The sequence below is a fragment of the Taudactylus pleione genome, unplaced genomic scaffold (assembly GCF_031769625.1).
Source record: "Taudactylus pleione unplaced genomic scaffold, aTauple2 ptg000133l, whole genome shotgun sequence".
In the NCBI taxonomy this organism is placed as follows: domain Eukaryota; kingdom Metazoa; phylum Chordata; class Amphibia; order Anura; family Myobatrachidae; genus Taudactylus; species Taudactylus pleione.
Window position 1 is genome coordinate 2728521 of NW_028284535.1, and position 17379 is coordinate 2745899.

Below are 17379 nucleotides of genomic sequence, written 5' to 3' on the forward strand. Positions count from 1 at the left end.
TCTGTAAAAACGGATAAAGGTATGCCGGCCAGACCGTGCAAAGCAACTCTGTGGAAACCCCATGAGCAGCCGCCCAACGGTGAACCCACTGAGCGAGTGAAATGCGCTGTAATAGAAAAAGGAGGCTCCTTGGAGGAGGCCACATAGCCTGTCTGATGGTCATACAAATCCAGCGGGCAAGCGTCTGTTTGGAAGCTGGCCAACCCGGACGAGCAGCGTCATATACGACAAACAGAGCGTCTCTCTTACGTATAGCTGCAGTCCTTTTTACATAGATCCGAAGAGCTCGAACAACATCCAAGGATCTTGAAGTTGGTGAATCCTGTGGAAGAACCGGCACCACAATAGGTTGATTGACGTGTACAGCCGAAACCACTTTGGGAAGGAAAACCATTCTTGTACAGAGTTCCGCCCTATCCGAATTAAATGCCATGTATGGAGGACGGCAGGATAGAGCCCCAAGCTCTGACACCTGTCTGGCTGAGGCCAGTGCGAGTAGAAAAACCACCTTCCATGAAAGGTACTTAACCTCCAGTCTCCAAAGGTTCAAACAGAGAAGACTGTAAGAAGGAAAGGACCAGATCCAGATCCCATGGAGCCGAAGGCTCCAAAGGGTGGTTGTAACCGTGTAACTCCCTGTTGAAAAGGTCTGAACCTCGTAATCAAGGCCAGTTTCTTCTGGAAAAATACAGACAATGCTGAAATCTGAACTGTCAGGGAACTAAGACGTAGTCTGGCCGAGAAGCATGCTTGCAGAAAAAGAAGGAGTCTGGCTAGTTTAAAAACTGTAGGAGGCGACTCTCGCCGTTCACGCCATGAAATATAATCCTTCCAAATATGGTGGTAATGTTTTGAAGTAACATTTTTCCGGGCTCGAAGCATACCCTGGATGGGATTCCTTTTCGGCGTAATATGGCCCTTTCAACAGCCACACCGTCAAACGTAGCCGCTTTAAGTCTGGATAGACTAAAGGACCCTGTTGTAGGAGATCTTCTCTCAGAGGCAGGGGCCACGGATCGTCGATCAGCAGAAGGCGGAGGATGGAATATCAAGTTCTGCGAGGCCAATCCGGAGCCACTAAGAACTTTGGACCTCTCCCTCTTGATGCATTGTAGAATTCGAGGGAGAAGAGGAAAAAGTGGGAACAGATAGAAAAAACGGAACCGCCATGGTGTTGAAAGTGTGTCCACTGCTACCGCCTCCGGGTCTCTTGTCCGAGAGCAGTATAGAGGCAGCTGATGATTCTGTCTGGAAGCCAAGAGGTCGTCTTGTGGAAGACCTCACCACTGGACCAGTTGTCGAAAAACCTGAGGATGGAGCGCCCATTCCCCTGGGTGCACGTCCTGCCAGCTGAGGTAGTCTGCCTCCCAATTGTCGACGCCTGGAATGAAAATTGCTGAAATCGCCACCGCAAACTTTTCTGCCCAGAGCAGGATGCGGCTTACTTCTTTCGTTGTGCGGGACTTCGGGTGCTACCCTGTTTACATACGCCACCGCTGTGGCGTTGTCCGACTGGACTGACTGCTCGGTTCGGCAACAGGTGATGTGCTGGCTGAAGAGTGTAGAACACTGCCCGTAATTCCAAGATGTTTAATCGGCAGACTCACTTCCTGTGAGGTCCAGCGGCCCTGGAAGTGGCGTTTCCGAATCACTGCTCCTCACCCTCTCAGACTGGCGTCTGTGGTGAAGTGAGTCCAATCCCACACTCCGAATCTCTTGCCCTCCAATAGGTGCGACGAATTCAGCCACCAGAGAAGGGATATCAGAGTTTGGGACTTAACCTCACACGTTGGTGTAGGAAAAGATGGGATCCTGACCATTGGGAGAGGAGGGCGAGCTGAAACGTTCTGGAGTGGAAACGTCCGTAAATAATGGTCTCGAATACCGCCACCATCTTTCCCAGGAGACAAATGCAGATGTGCACCGATACTGGACAATGTCGAAGGAATCTTATCACGATCTCCTGAATGGAGGTTACCTTTTTCTGAGGAAGGAAAACTCGCTGACATAGCGTGTCCTGGATCATTCCTAGAAACTGGAGCCTCTGTGTTGGTTGCAGATGAGACTTGGGAAAGTTCAGGATCCACCCGTGACATATGAGGAGCTTGTGTGTCACTGCGATGTTCTGCAGTAATTGTTTTCTGGAATGAGCTTTCAGAAGGAGATCGTCCAGGTAAGGGATAATTGTGATTCCTTGTTTCCGAAGGAGACCCATCATCACCGCCATGCCCTTCGTGAATACCTTGGGAGCTAATGATAAGCCGAAGGGTAAGGCCTGAAACTGGAAATGTGAGTTCTGAATTGCGAATCTCAGAAACGCCTGGTGAGGCGGCCAGATGGGAATGTGAAGGTAGGCGTCCTAGATATCTAGAGATACCATGAAATCTCCTTCCTCCAGGCCCGCAATAACTGACTGAAGGGACTCAATTTTTTAACTTGAAAATCCTCAGGTAGGGATTGAGATCAGAATAGGCCTGACCGAGCCGTCCGGCTTCGGAACCAGGAACAAACTGGAGTAGAAACCTTGTCCGGTCTGGTGCCTGGGAACGTGGACCAAAACCCGTGCGGATAGAAGCTTGTCTAGTGCTTCTTGTAAGACAACCCTCCGTTCATTGGAAACTGGCAAACCTGTGGTGAAGAACCGAGGGGGAGGTTGAAATTGAAAATCGAGCTTGTATCCCTGGGTGATGAGGTCTGTACAAGATTCCGTCCATACTTCTCTGAAGTCCCGAAGACGTACTCCCACCCTGGTGTCACCCAGGTGAGAGGGAAGCGCATCATGCAGTAGGTTTGGTAGTGGACTTACTCTCCTGTTGAGCAGATGTTGTTGCAAATCTGCCACGAGCTCTGGAACCACGGAAGGTAGTAGGTCCTCCTCTGGAGCAGTGACGAGGGGAACGAATGGATCAAAACGAGGGTCCCGAGTAAGGCCTTCTAGGAGGCAAGCAGCCAACGGAAAATAAGTGGACTTACCCTCAAGTAGCCTGAGAAATCCACTAATCAAGTTCCACTCCAAATAAGACACTTCCCGTGAAGGGAAGAGCTTTCACAGCTTTCTTCGTTTCTGCGACAGCTTGCCATTGACTATGCCAAAGCGCCCTGTGCACTGAAACCGCCAGAGCTGAAGTTCTGAAGGCGAGGTTACAAACATTCTTGGACGCCTCTCCAAGGTAGGCTACAGCTTCCCCTATATGCTCTGCTAGAGGAATCAGCTGGTCTCCCATCCCAACAGTTAACCGTTTTGCCCAAACCTCAATAGCCTTGTTAGTCCAGCAGCTTATAATCGCAGGACGCAGCTGTATAAATGGATTTGAGAGTATTCTCCAGTCTTCTGTCCGATGTCTCCTTTTGTGATCCCCTTCATAGACGTAGCTAAGGACCGCGCCAATGCCGGTTCTTCTATAGTAGCTGACCTGGAAGCTTCTCTTTCTTTTCAAGAAGCCTCCAGTTCATCAGAGAGATGTGACATAACAGATGAAAACTGCTCCGCCCAAGTCGGCGGTTCTAGCATCCTTGGAGAATCTTGAGCCAATTGCTCTGGATCACACTTATCACACAATATGGAGCTAGATGACGGTTCCTGTGTAAACTTTTCTGCACACTTTTAGCAGGTAAATGACTTCTGAGAAGCCTTAGAGCCCCTTCCAGCCATGGTGCATACAAACCCCACACAAACAACAGTAAAGTGTAGTGGAAAGGGTTAACAGATAAAGACAGATATGCAGAGGTAGGAGAGAAGGGCAGAAAAAGAGTATCACACTTGCCCCTAAAAGTGCTTCCAGCAGTGCTAAAAACGCTAGGCACTTTAACAAGTAACAAATTGCTGTTACTGTGCTCTCCTAACAAGCCTAAACCCCACTGTGCACTTACAGGACAGGTCTGGATTACAGTCTCAGCGCAGCATCATTAGTATCAGAGAAGCGCTGGGGCCACTGGGAGGAAGAAGCAGGACTCCGGAGTTAGGCTCCACCCCCCGCTATGGCGCTCAACTTAAAAGCAGTAAGCGCGCTGTGTATATACCACACAGCCTCTGCTGTACCAATGACATCTCTGTTAATCGGAACAGCTGCTGTAAAAAAATGCCTGTTTAACCTGGCAACCTCGCTAATAGATGAGCCAGGTGCATACTTACATACTGCCTGGCTGCCGGCGGCGGTTAGACTAATGGGGGACCTTCATGCGCGCTGCGTGCAGCGGCATAAGGTACCCCAGAGACAGTGGTCTCTGTAGTCAGGGACCCCAGGCGAACTGCAAGCAGTTGCAAGTGGGTCTCTCTCGGCAGCCTCCCACATAGCAGACAGAGGGGCAGATGCTGCCTGTCATTTCATATTGCTTGTTAGCTTCAGCGCAGCAGCGCTATTCTAAGTCTATAGAAACCCGTAGGAGGATTTGGTAACACTACCAGCTCTCCTCAGGCACAGTTTCCCAAGACTGGGCTTGTAGGGGGGTATAGAGGGGGAGAAGCTAGTCACACTTCTAAAATTTTAAATGCCAGCTCCACCTTGCACACGTCTATACCCCACTGTCATGAAGCCTCCAGCGTCCCCTAGTGGATGAAGGAGAAATGCAGTTTAGCGAGATTAAGCCCCAGGCACGATATGGGCAATTAAATAGCTCCGACAGTCATCCTGGGAGCTACATGGCCGCATTCACATCAGCCGTATGCATGGAAATGGGCGCTCGCACATAGGCTCAGCGTTGTGGGCGTGTAGTCATGGGCGTGTGGGCGGATCTCTTGCACCAGGTTTAGAAGTGAGGCAAATATGTCCCGATAGTAATGACTGATACTTTCACAATTAGATGGATAGGGGCAGTGTGGTCGCAGAGATGCAGCCAACCCAGAGTGAGTGAAGATCCGCGTTAGTCTCCGAACACGAAATGCAGCCGCTCCTGTGTACAGGCCCATAGTGATCAGTGCAGTGCATCTCCATTACAAGCAAGACGTGATTACCCCATCTGTATCAAACCTGTCTGTCTTCCCCTCCCTACGAGCAGGGCCCTCTACCCTCTTGTGCTTCTCCTTACTCTACCTTCATCTACTTCTTACTCCCCACTAGGGCACCTAACACTTGGTTGCTTATGCTCTGTTGCTTATCTGGGTGTTATGGTCACTAATGTAGCAATATATATTATCCATGTCCTGGTCCTGTATTGTATTGTTCTGTAAGTCGCTTGTCTACAACTTGTTTATGTACTTTGTAAGGCGCTGCAGAACATTTGTGCACCATATAAATAAATGATAATAATAATAATAATAATACTACCAGTGCTGACTGCTATGTCTGTAAGACTTAAATGTCTGCATCCACCGACAGTCTGACAGTCAGCCCGAGACCCTCTCAAGTCCAGGCTCCAGGACGCTTATTAATCACCATAATACTTGGGACTCATTGAAAAGTAGCAGAGATCTGAATAGAGCGGATCTCTGAGCAGGTTCTTCGCTGTTAACAGCCGGAGGTTCTGTAGAAACCCCGACCTTAATACCATAGAGGGGAGAATAAGGATAAGGAAACCCCGACCTTAATACCATAGAGGGGAGAATAAGGATAAGGAAACCCCGACCTCAATACCATAGAGGGAATAAGGATAAGGAGACCCCGACCTTTATACCATAGAGGGGAGAATAAGGATAAGGAAACCCCGACCTTAATACCATAGAGGGCAGAATAAGGATAAGGATTAAGCACATGTGGCAGCATAGAAAGCCCGACCTTAATACCATAGAGGGGAGAATGGAGAGGGTTAAGCACATGTGACAGCGCAGAGGCCCCATACAAATGTATTATGCCTGTAAAGAAGTCCTACTATTGTATCTTTATCAGTCACTACAAATCTACTCCAATGAAAGATTGTCATTATACTTTATATTGCTGTGTTACATAAATACTGGTATATCAAAGCCAATTAAACCTAACACACAAATGGCTATATTTACAAAGTGGTGGCTTCTCGGTAGAAGGGAGGGATTTAAAGCGGCACTAACATTCAGTGTAATGCTCGCCGGGCTTTACACTGAATTTTAGTGCCGCTTTAAATTTTCAGCTCCAGCCCGCCGAGAAGCGGTGGCTTACAAAACAAATACTACTAACATTTAAACATATAGGTTTACAAGACTTAAGAAATCAGACATTGAATTTATATTTACTATGTAGTCAAGTGTCTTTCTAAGCCTACTTTTGCCCTGTGCAGACTGCAGTGTCCGTCAGTGGGACTACTGATCACATAACCTAAACATCTTCAGGTCTGATAAGCTCCTGACACTGTAACATGTACCTGTCTGTGTTATTTGTAAGTCTTTTATGTAATCCAAATTGTATTTCTGGCTTAGTGCTCATTTAATACTAATTACCTGTGTGGAGGAATGCAAGGAACAGAGACGACGGGGGCAGCGGCTCTCTTCTCCGCAAGGATTTTCCGAGCCTTTTTCATTTTGATCCTGGACTTGGCTTTTGCCTTCTTCACTTTTTCAGAGCTCCAAACTTTCCCCTCCTCTTCCTCCTCGTCGTCTTCCTCCTCCCCCTCGCTGTGGGAGAGGGCCGGGAGCTTGCACACAGAACCCGGAGGGGTATGGATGTCGCAGTAAGCCGTTTTGCGGACGCTGAAGGACGTGCCGTTGGCACCCGTTTCCCGCACGGGTTCCATCTTCATGTAGAGTCCGGCCTGCTGAGCGCACGTGACGTGGAAGGCTGTATAACAGTTTGCTTTGTGACACTGGATGCAAGCTCCTGAGCCGCGCTGCTTGCATATGTAGCATGTCAGCTTCCAGCGTGCTGGTGGGATATGCTCGATGCTGTCTATAGGTTCCAGGAAAACCGTGTTGGCGAAACAAACCTCAGGGATCCAAAGGGCGCAAACCACGTGCGCCCAGCGTCCGTCATCTGTCTGTTTAAACGCCCCTCCTTTATTTGGGCACAGTGCGCAATCTACTGCTCTAGAAGGTGACTGGAGGCATCTCCGGCAAAGCCACTGTCCCTCCGGTATGTAAGGGACCCCATAGCACTCCTGATGCACAGCCAGATTACACATGTCACAGAACAATATAACATTGCTGTTCTGACACTCCCCGTCATTGCAGATACAGCAGACGGCGTCCTCGTCTATTAACGCATTTGGGTCTCCTTTGTTATGGCTCTCGAAGTAGGACTCTTTCTCTAGCCGGTCCATTAAGTACTCGAAGATCTCCTGCGGGATGGGATTAACACCCTCTGTCTTTCGCCGCTCATTCATGATGTCCATCCAGATGTAGTCCTCCTCATCCAGGTCATACTCCACCTCCTCATCCAGCTCCTCTGCGGACTTCTCAATGTACCTTAAAAAGGCGAGTAAGGGAGATAACCAGAACATGTAAATCTGCAGCTCTTCTATCAGGCTGGGGGTGCTCATGATGAGAAAAGCAGCCATGACTATACACTGTAGTATACAATTTATAGGCAGTATTTTCTGAGAGAGGTTAGTTCAAAAGTTACTGAATGATAAGAGTTGAGCTAGAGATACCATGATTAATAGGGACAACTGCTCCATTGCAATCTATAGGGTTTATTTATGGTTTTTATACAATAAAAAAACAAAAACACATCAATCTAATTTTTAAAACTTTAAAAATAAAACATTACAAAATTTCCCACCTTTCTGTTTCTGGGCAGGAAGAGGGCGACAACAGCCTCCGTTTCTCAAGACGGAGGCGTGTTGCCGCCATTGGGGGTGGGGAGGCCAGGATCTCCGTTGGCTGACGGAGATTTCCTGGACCTCTTTTACTCATCTGCGGCGACCAGCTTGCATAACCCCTTGGTGGATCGCAGATGATCAGATGCTGCATCCTTGGACGCAGCTCAGATCAGTGATGCATGCAGGAGGAGTGATGTGTCCTGCTGCATTATACTACAGCTATCGCAGCTACCATGTAAGCAGCAGTGATAGCAGATCTGTCTGCAGCTGAATCAGCCCCTTAGTGCAGAATGTCTTCTAATGTACTCTAGTCACGGGCCACAGACACTATGCTGTCCTATATAACATCTGAGACTCCTATGAAATGCAAGGTTCTAGAGGTCGGAGCTAGGTCTCTAATGTCGGGCATAACAGAGCTGGTATTACAGTTTTCTCCTTAAACACCCTTTTCACCCATAAGGAAAGTACAGTGTAGGTAAAAAAAAAGTAATACAAGAATAAAACCATTACCATAGTCCACCTCACACTCAGTTTTAACTTGACAAATAATGGAATGGGAACAGCAGTAAATAAAATCTTGCTGGACACGTGTTACATGTTTTTACACTCACCTGTAATAAGAAGACGGACGAGAAGGAGCATCGGGAGTGTCCTGATCTAGCTCCCGGTAGACCACTTCTGGGAGCTTTGGCGTGGTACCCGTGGATGCACTGTGATGGTGGTGATGATTGGAGTCTTTCCTCTTCTCCTTGTTCTTATGTTTACCAGACTTAGGTGTCGCTGTCGGAGTCTCATTATTTTCCTTATTGCTCCCATTCTCAGGCGCCTCCTCCGGAACTTCGTCTTCTTCCGAAACAACGTCCAAATTGTCAAAGATGCTTATACGGTGCACCCTTCCATGTAATTCCACTTCCACGAGTCGCTGGGCCTGAGCGTACGTCATAACCTCCCGGTTTGGCGACTGGGACAATTCAGAATGAGTCGGCGACTGCTTGTTGGCAGAGCGAGGCTGACGGCCCTTCTTTTTCGACTTTCGAATTGGGGTCTGCTGCTGAAGCGGTGGGTTGTCATGGTCGTAATGGTAAAGGTGGTACTCAATCCCACTATAGCTTTTATAGATCTTACGGCAGGTCTCAACTGGGCATTCATAGGGTGGTTTGGTGGCCCTCAAGTTATGGCAAAAGGTCTTGACATCAAAGTCTACACCCATTATGTTACATCTGAAACAAACAAAAGACACGACGGCTATACCAAATATTCCAACTAATAAATTACACCATGATAATTTTATACAGTAAAAGTTGCTCAACACCTTAAATTGTCATATTTGGTCAATAAAGTTATCTAAAATATATATTTTGCACAAACAAAATCATAATGAAAGACAGATTAGATTATATATTAAACTATTTTCAACTATACAGCAATAATGATTGGAAGTAGAAAATAAAAATACTTTAAAATGCAATAGAATTGTATTATGATCATATCGTAATCCGATTAATTTCCCCAGGGTAGGGAGTGGTGTAGTTGTAAATATTCCTGACCATAAGCAAACAGTGTCTACATAATAATCCTATCTGCTGGTGACACCATCAATGCACAGACGGCGAATGCATAGCCTCCGTATAGATCTGCAACGCACGCTGCCTGACGCACTGTAGAGGCAGCACAGGTAGCATAGTGGTTAGCATTACAACCTCTCAACACTGAGGTCTAGTGTTCATTTCCCACCAAGGTCCTATCTGTGTGACATTTTAATGTTCCCCCCCTGCATTTGTGATAGTTTCCTACAGGTGCTTCGGTTTCCTCCCACAATACAAAAACAAGTTAATCGGCTCCTGACAAAAAAAAAATGAACACTAACATGCAGGTGTGTGACAGGGAATGTACTGCAGATTGTAAACTTTACTGGGGCAGGGACTGATGTGACTGACTAAATATTCTCTGTAAAGCGCTGCGGAATGTGTGCGCGCTATGTAAATCACTGGTAATAAATGACTAAAGGATCCATGTGGCCAGATTAATTATGTATATATTATAATCCATCACATCCAGTCTGATCAGATCCATGGGGTTTTTTTTTTATTGTTAACATTTACTTAGTTATATAGCCCTGGCATATCCCCTTGCGCCTTAAAATTGCCATCGGCTCGACTAAGAATTCCACAGTCTCCCATTAGCACTGAGCTACCCCCAGAGCCAAGCATAAAATGAAGACTAACATTTTCCTCTGTTCCCCGATATGTGATTTTAATACATTATTCTATAATAGTTTACTGTAAATAATTTGGGGTTACACTATAAATTGCCGCAACTTATAGCGTAAACCCAAATTATTTACAGTAAATTATTATAGAATAAAATTGTATTAAAATCACATATCAGGGAACAGAAGAAAATGTCTTTGGGTTGAGTGGGGTCATAGTGCAGGCCCCCTGGGGTAAGTTTCCTCCTAACCCCTGGGGTAAATTCCCCCTGATGTAGACAGGGGTAAATAGTTGGATGATACCCTGGGACAGGGGGGCTGCGGTCTGTTAGGGGTCACTCACCTGTCTAGGGCCGCTGTGGATCATCTCGGGGCTGAGGCTAGGCAGCACCGGTGCCCGGGGAGGCCATCAGCCCCATAGAGAGAGGGGCATGGGGGAGGACTAGGCCCCGATCCCGGGTCTCTCGCCTGGCGGGCGTGACCGGGGTGGTGGGGGAGAGAGGGGAAAGAGGACGGGATTGGAGGGGGCTCTCTCCCTCTGGCCCAGGCTCCCTGCACGGCGGACACACGGCCACGGGCCGGCGCTGAGCCCCGGGGGACTGGCTCCGAGCCGCCTGGAAACAATGGAGGATCCTCTCCGGGAGCTACAGCGGCCCCTATCCGTGTATACTCAGCTCCTCACCCCGCCGGACCGATTCACCGCCGCTCCCTCCTGCCGCACCGCGCTAGGGTAAAAAAAAAATCCGGAGACGGCCGGGTCAGCGCCGGTTACCTACCCAGAGTGCGCGACCCATCGTTCCGCCCGCACCCGGGCACCGAGAAATATACTGGTCGAGCAGACGGCGGGTGCCGAATCTGCCGCCTGTGACCAGAAGCCGCGTCCCGGCGAGGTGGTGAGCCCGACGGGGGGGGATCTGGAGCAACGACGGCCTGGGCGCTTATACCATTATTTTATTTAGCCTTTTAATTTATTTTAGTTAATTATGACTCCCATAATTCAGGGGATGCCAGCATGAGAAGGTGAGAGTGACCGTGTATAATCCATTAACTGAGCAAAGTATCGTGTCTCACAATCCCCCCTTAAGGGTACCCCTTTGCATTGAATAGACTAGGACTGTAGTTATGTATGTACAGTATATAGTGCATATTAACACATGACTTCCTAAAGTTTGAACCTTGAAGAGAATTTAGATACATCCAAACTAATGTAAGTGGTACCACTACCTTGCTGTAGTCTGATAATAATCTTTGTATCATTGCATACACAGATTCATGCATGGTTGCTTGGCAGTCAGTTGAGGTGCATGATGTAGCTGCATTTGTTGCTGTGCTTCCAGGGAATATGTTGCACTATGAACTACAGTATTACAAGCTAAATGCTTATATTTAATGACATGATTGACAACTGTCCTTAGTTTCCTGGGACAGTCCCAGGTTTTGACACTGGGAAATCACCATATTCTTTTATTGACTGTATTTCCTATTATCTTTTCTTGTTCAAGGGGATTTACACAGTGTTTTTTTTTTCATCTTAAATGTCATTGCCCACATTTATTTATCCACATTTATTTATATCGTGCACTGCGCACATGTTACACAGCACTATAGACAGAATAACTGGCCAATCAAATCAGTCCCTGCCCCAGTGGAGCTTACAATCTATGTTCCCTATCACAGGGAGGCACACACAAGTTAATTTTATGTCAGAATCCAATTAACTTACCGGAGTGTGGGAGGAAACCGGTGCACTCAGAGGAAACACATGCAAATGTGTAGAGAACATACAAACTCCACACATTTAGGGCCTTGGTTGGATTTGAACCCAAGAAGTAAGGGGAAGATTTATCATCTTGAAGAGAGAGACAAAGTACCAACCAATCAGCTTCTAGCTGTCATTTTACAGGCTGTGTTTAAAATATGACGGTTGGGAGCTGATTGGTTGGTACTTCATCTCGAGCCAAGCTTTGGTTGCGAGGCAGTAATGGTCTCCATTACACCATTTGTGCTGCCTATATGTACATATGACATGTCAAGTTTTGAATTTATCACTGACAATACATATAAATACTAATAGAAAAATGTCCCAGTTATTGGCAGATGTCATTGCAAATACCCATATATTCCTAGTCTGGTTACACACGCCAAATCGGTTGCATTGCAGACTGAGGCATCTATGTAGAAACAAATGCCATTAGTATACCCAAGGAGAAGGCTGGCAAGTGAGATAATTGCCCTCTTTGGTACTCTGAGAGATGACACATGGTTTTTTGTGCCTCATTCAGCGCCATAAAAAGTCTACTTTGCACTTGCGTTAAGTGCTGGAATCTATGGGTTTCCCAGTGCGTTAAGCCCCAGAGGATGCATTTAATGAAGGTTTTGAGGAAAAATCTGTGTTAAGTGCACCCTCTGAGGCTTAACGCACGGGGATGCTGCGCTAATTGAACAGTGACAAACCCCGTGTCTAGTTGAATTTGCCCCTTAGAATTCTTGCGAAATACTAGTATTTCTGTTAACACGAGAAAATAAAATACGCACAGCCAAAAGATGTAACAATTCTGTGTGATATACCAAATGGAACCCTTAACTACTTTATAATACAACACTTTTTTTTTCTTATCTTTCATAAACACAACTGACCAGTGGCGTATCTATAATGGGTGCAGGGTGTGCGAGGCACACGGGCCCCTGGGTCCAGGGGAGCCCCGCACCGCACACCCTGCACCCATAGTATTACTTACCTTTCCGGAGTCCCACGTCTGCGATGGGGATCCGGCGCTGTAAAGACGACTGGAAAATGGCAGCTGCGGCCGTTTTCCCATCATTTGCGCATGTGCAGTACAGGGAAAATGGCCACCGTGGCCATTTTCCCGGTGACCTGCGCATACTCTATAGACTCTGGGCGCAGTCTAGTGCCCAGAGTCTATAACTCCAGCGCTGGCCGCGCACAGCTCAGTGCGCTACCGGTCGCCGGCCAGAGAGTGTCGGAGACTGCACACGGGCCCCCTCCTCTCTAGAAACTCCCCTGCAACTAACATTTTATTTTCCTTCAAACATTTTGCAACCATGTATGATGAGGGCTCTTTACCACGTGGTGCTATTTTTAAAGACATTAATAAAGTTTGAAATTTTTTAAATACATTTTAGTTTAAGATTGGATTTTTACTCTCTTGTTCCCCTCTCTCATATATTCATTCATCAGAGATTGCAACACTGATGGTTTTGGTATTTCACATGCTATGCAGGTACCGGCATGTGAGGTAATGCTAGGCCATGTTTTGTAGTGGAAGACAGTAAGGGCATATTAGAAACAAATGTACTGAGGTTTTGTGTTTGATTCCCACCCAGGTCCTAACGGTGTGGAGTTTATATGTTCTCCCAATGTTTGCCAGAGTTTCCTCACTCCAAAAACAATGTCAGGTTAAATGGCTTCTAACAAAAAAAATAAGCCCTCGTATGTGTGCATGTACATGTGATAGGGAATATAGGGCCTGATTCAGCTGCGTAAGCATTCGCTATCGCAGCTGATAACATGGTAGCAGCTGCGATAGCACTATTATGGTCATGTAGCAGGAGTAATGCCTTCTGCATGCATAACTGACCTGAGTTGCTTTCCAGAACGCAACATCGGATCATCTGCGATTGGGTGTGGCTTGCCCATAAAGCGAGAGTGACCTGACCACAAAGAGGTGTGGCCTAGTGGCACGCCCCTGTTTGCATCAGAAATGGGCGAGTCCAGCCTGAGAGGCTGGACAAGCCCACGGGCATCCTCCCCGCACTGTGAATCTATTCTTGCTCTGCTCCCCCCAACTTCCCCCCCACCCCGGGACACTGCAGCCCACGGGTGGGACAGCGGGTCAGTCCCCAAAAAACCGGGACTGTCCCATTGAATGCGGGACAGTTGGGAGGTATGCATGAGTAGTACGGGTCTGTCGCATGAGCAGATTCCTGAGTATCGCTCCCCTGCGTACTCTGCTAAGTCAAGCCCATAGATTGTAAGCTCCACTGGGGCAGGAACTGATGTGAATGGCCAAATAATCTATGTGAAGTGCTGCAGAATATGTGTGCATCATCTATACAACTGGTAATAAATGATGAATAAGAGATAAATATTCCATCTAAAGACCTATTATGTAATTCTCTTGCTACAAATTCAGTCTTTTAGTTGTTTGCTGTGCATAGCTGCTAGTGAGTGTAACCACATAGGGGGCACTTTGATGGTATTGATGATATGGCAGCATGATACATCTTGGGTTGATTTTCACACACCATATGCACTTTTAAGGTGGCAATAATTTAAAAAGCAAAACCAACCATTTGGTCTTTTAAATAGTCGCCACTATAAAATGACAGGCTAGCTTACTGGAATCCCACCCTTGCCTGCATGTCGCAGATTATTACATAAAGCTCATTTATCAAAGCTTGTAGAGAGATAAAGGGGGAGATTTATTAAAGCTTGGAGAGTACTCACCGATCAGCTTCTTTACAGGCTGTGTTTGAAAAATGACAGGAGCTGATTGGTTGGTAGTTTATCTCTCTCCACTTTATCTCTCTGCAAGCTTTGATACATTTCCCCTCCCCCCCCATAGTCTCTATTTGGTCCTTTTGGTTTAGAGTACCGGTCACTCTGTGCAAGTTGCCTACTGGGGATCCAGCAAAAGAGCTCCAGACCAACTTGCTTCCTCCTCCATGCTTGACAGTTGGTGTCACAGATGTTTGTGGTGCTTTTAATAGCAAAACATAGTATTTGATAATAAAAGCATTGCCCTTTTAACGTTTTTGGCTTAAAGATGCCGGGAATTGGCCACTTTTATAAAGCCACTGCTCAGTAAATAAGCCCCATCGTTTACTTGACTTCATAAAAAAAAAACAAAGCGTTAAACATTTTTGCTTCATTGGACCCTCTTCCAGTCTTCAGTCGTCCACTACCGGTGCTTCATAGCCCAGGCAAGACTATTTTTCTTTGCTACAGAACAGCTTTACGTTATTAGCCCATTACTTATTCCCTAAAAAAATTACCCTTTTTTTGTATCTCTGAATTGACATAATTTGTTCAGTCTTTGGCCCTCATTCAGAGCCGTACGCTCTGAGCAGAGCGCACGCTCTGCATGAGGGCCGGGCTCCTTTTTCATGGAGCGTCCTCCTGGACGCTCGTATAGCTGTGGGTCACCACCCACAGGCTATACGAGCGTGCATTTTGATGGCCGCGATGGTCGTGACCATCGCGACCATCGAAATTGCGAGCCGGAGCCTGCGGTTGAGGTTTTCAACCGCAAGCTCCGGAGTGATTTTGGCTCTATCAGAGCCAAAATCACTCCCACTGATATCACTAGTGATGTCAGTGGGCCGGCTTCTGACGGGAGGCGTTCCCGTGGGAACGCCCCCGTCAGGGAGGCACGCCCCCGGCACGCCCACCAAAGGGGGCGTGCTGTCAATCAACATTGACAGCACGCCCCCTTTGATCGGACACAACGAGCGAAGGAAAGTCCTTCGCTCGTCGTGTCTGGCGCATGCGCACGACGGAGCTCCCTCCGTCGTGCGCATGCTCAGTGCAGACCATCGACCCACTTGCGAGCGTACAGCCGCTCGCGAGTGGGTCTGAATCAGGCCCTTTGTTTTTACCCTTTCGAACAGTGGTTCCCAGACTTTCTTGGATCACGGCGCCCTAGAGCAGGCCTGGCCAACCTGTGGTTCTACAGCTGTAGCATTCCCTAATAGCAAAACTGTGGCAAGGCATGCTGGGACTTGTAGTTTCACAACAGCTGGAGAGCCACAGGTTGGCCAGGCCTGGTCTAGAGTATCAGCATTTTACTCATGGCACCCTCTAGGCCAAAAGTTTCTTATAGAGAATTCATGGCATCCTTAGGTTCAGTTATGCGGTGATGTGCCTCTGTTTGTCCACTTATATTTTATGGTTGGCATCCACCAGTACTGCTTTTGCCCATCATATGGACCATAAATTATTTAATTTGGTCCTTGTCCACCAACCCGTTACACCCCTGCAAGAACCCTGGTGTACCCAGCTTGGGGACCACTGCTCTAGCACTTTATTGCTTACCTTTGTACCATTTCAGGTTATTCTCTGATTGTGCATCGGAAACGCATCTACTCCTTGTGGCTGTGCTGAGAAGGTAGAGGTGAATATATAACATGAAAAAACAAGGGGGGGGGGGCCTTTGGTACCGCACAGAACCGTATATTATTACGGCATTTATTTACAACCAACCATATTTAATTTTGTATTCAGAGATTGTGACATAACATGTTGTTGGTGGTGCTCCCAAAGCCCAAAATATAACATGTACAAAAAACAAAGAGCCAAGAAGGGCTAGTTGTTGGGGCACTCTTAAATCAGATTTAATAAAATGTAACCTTTATTAGTCATTATTAAAAAGCTGCGGATCTCCTCATTTTAATAGAATAAATGGATACGGCAAAATAATAAATATTCAAATAATTCTGGGTAATCATGCTCCTATAAATTCTAGATTATTTATTCACATCATACAGGAGTTTTGTACCCGTGGTGATCCTGAAATCAACATAAACCAAATAAAATGTAATCACTTATGTCCCTGCTATTATACACTTAGGGCCTGATTCAGAGCCAGACACTCTGACCAGAGCGCTCGCTCTGAATCAGGGCCCTCCTCCATGAAAATGGAGCGGCCTCCTGGCATAGCGGCCTCCTGGCATAGCTGTGGGTAACCAACCACAGCATATGCGAGCGGCCAAAAAGATGCTCGCGATGGTCTTGACCATCACGACCATTGCGGTAGGGTCTCCCTGCCACAAGCCCTGGATTGATTTTGGCTCTATCAGAGCCAAAATCACTCCCACTGACATCACTAGTGATGTCAGTGGGGCCGGCTTCAGACGGTAGGCGTTCCCATGAGCTCCCTCCGTCATGCGCATGCGCAGTGGGGAACATCGACCCACTTGCGAGCGTACTGCCGCTCGCGTGTGGGTCTGAATGACCCCCTTAGTCCCGTTCTGCTCCTAAATATTACCTACAACACCCAATATTCCCTGGTGGTCTCCCATCCAAGTACTGATCAGGCCCAATACTGTATAGCTTCCAAGATCAGACGAGATTGGGCATATTCAGTAAGGTATGGTTGTAGGACTATATAAACAGGAGATTGGGGGTCCTGGTGTAATATGGTTAAGGGCATTATGTAGGACTAATGTATGAGAAGTCCACTTTGATTAAACAATGGACATAAATTCCAAACAAAGTATTGCACCAGCATACTTTGATTAATGAATAAATTGGTTATGTTACTGTCTAAAGTATGTATATCATATTAATATAGCCATATGAACAGATTATCTAAATGCAGGTATAAGTAATGTCAGTCTAATAGTGCCTGAGGATAATCATATCACATGTAAACGGCATTTATATAGTATTCATATGATTGTACATGGGTATGCAAATCCCATATGTTTCGGTAGGGATGGTGCTAATTTATATTCCCCTAGAGCACTTAGCAGACACCATACAT

General features: G+C 46.8%; 1 protein-coding gene and 1 pseudogene across 4 annotated transcripts in view; both read right to left on the reverse strand.

Moving 5' to 3' along the window:
• Positions 1-10728, reverse strand: part of BRPF1 (bromodomain and PHD finger containing 1) — a 59508-nt gene extending 48780 nt beyond the window's left edge. For 2 of the 4 annotated variants that reach the window (XM_088473259.1, XM_088473261.1), the window contains exons 1-3: positions 10218-10634; positions 8277-8885; positions 6350-7309 (exon numbers count right to left, since the gene is read on the reverse strand). In XM_088473259.1, coding sequence (XP_088329385.1) covers positions 6350-7309; positions 8277-8875 — 1559 coding nt within the window. In that variant the 5' untranslated portion in view covers positions 8876-8885; positions 10218-10634. The other 2 variants (XM_088473260.1, XM_088473262.1) reach the window with 2 other exon arrangements.
• A 6150-nt stretch (positions 10729-16878) lies between these two features.
• On the reverse strand, positions 16879-16997 carry LOC148523463 (5S ribosomal RNA; annotated as a pseudogene).
• Between the last annotated feature and the right edge of the window lie 382 nt (positions 16998-17379).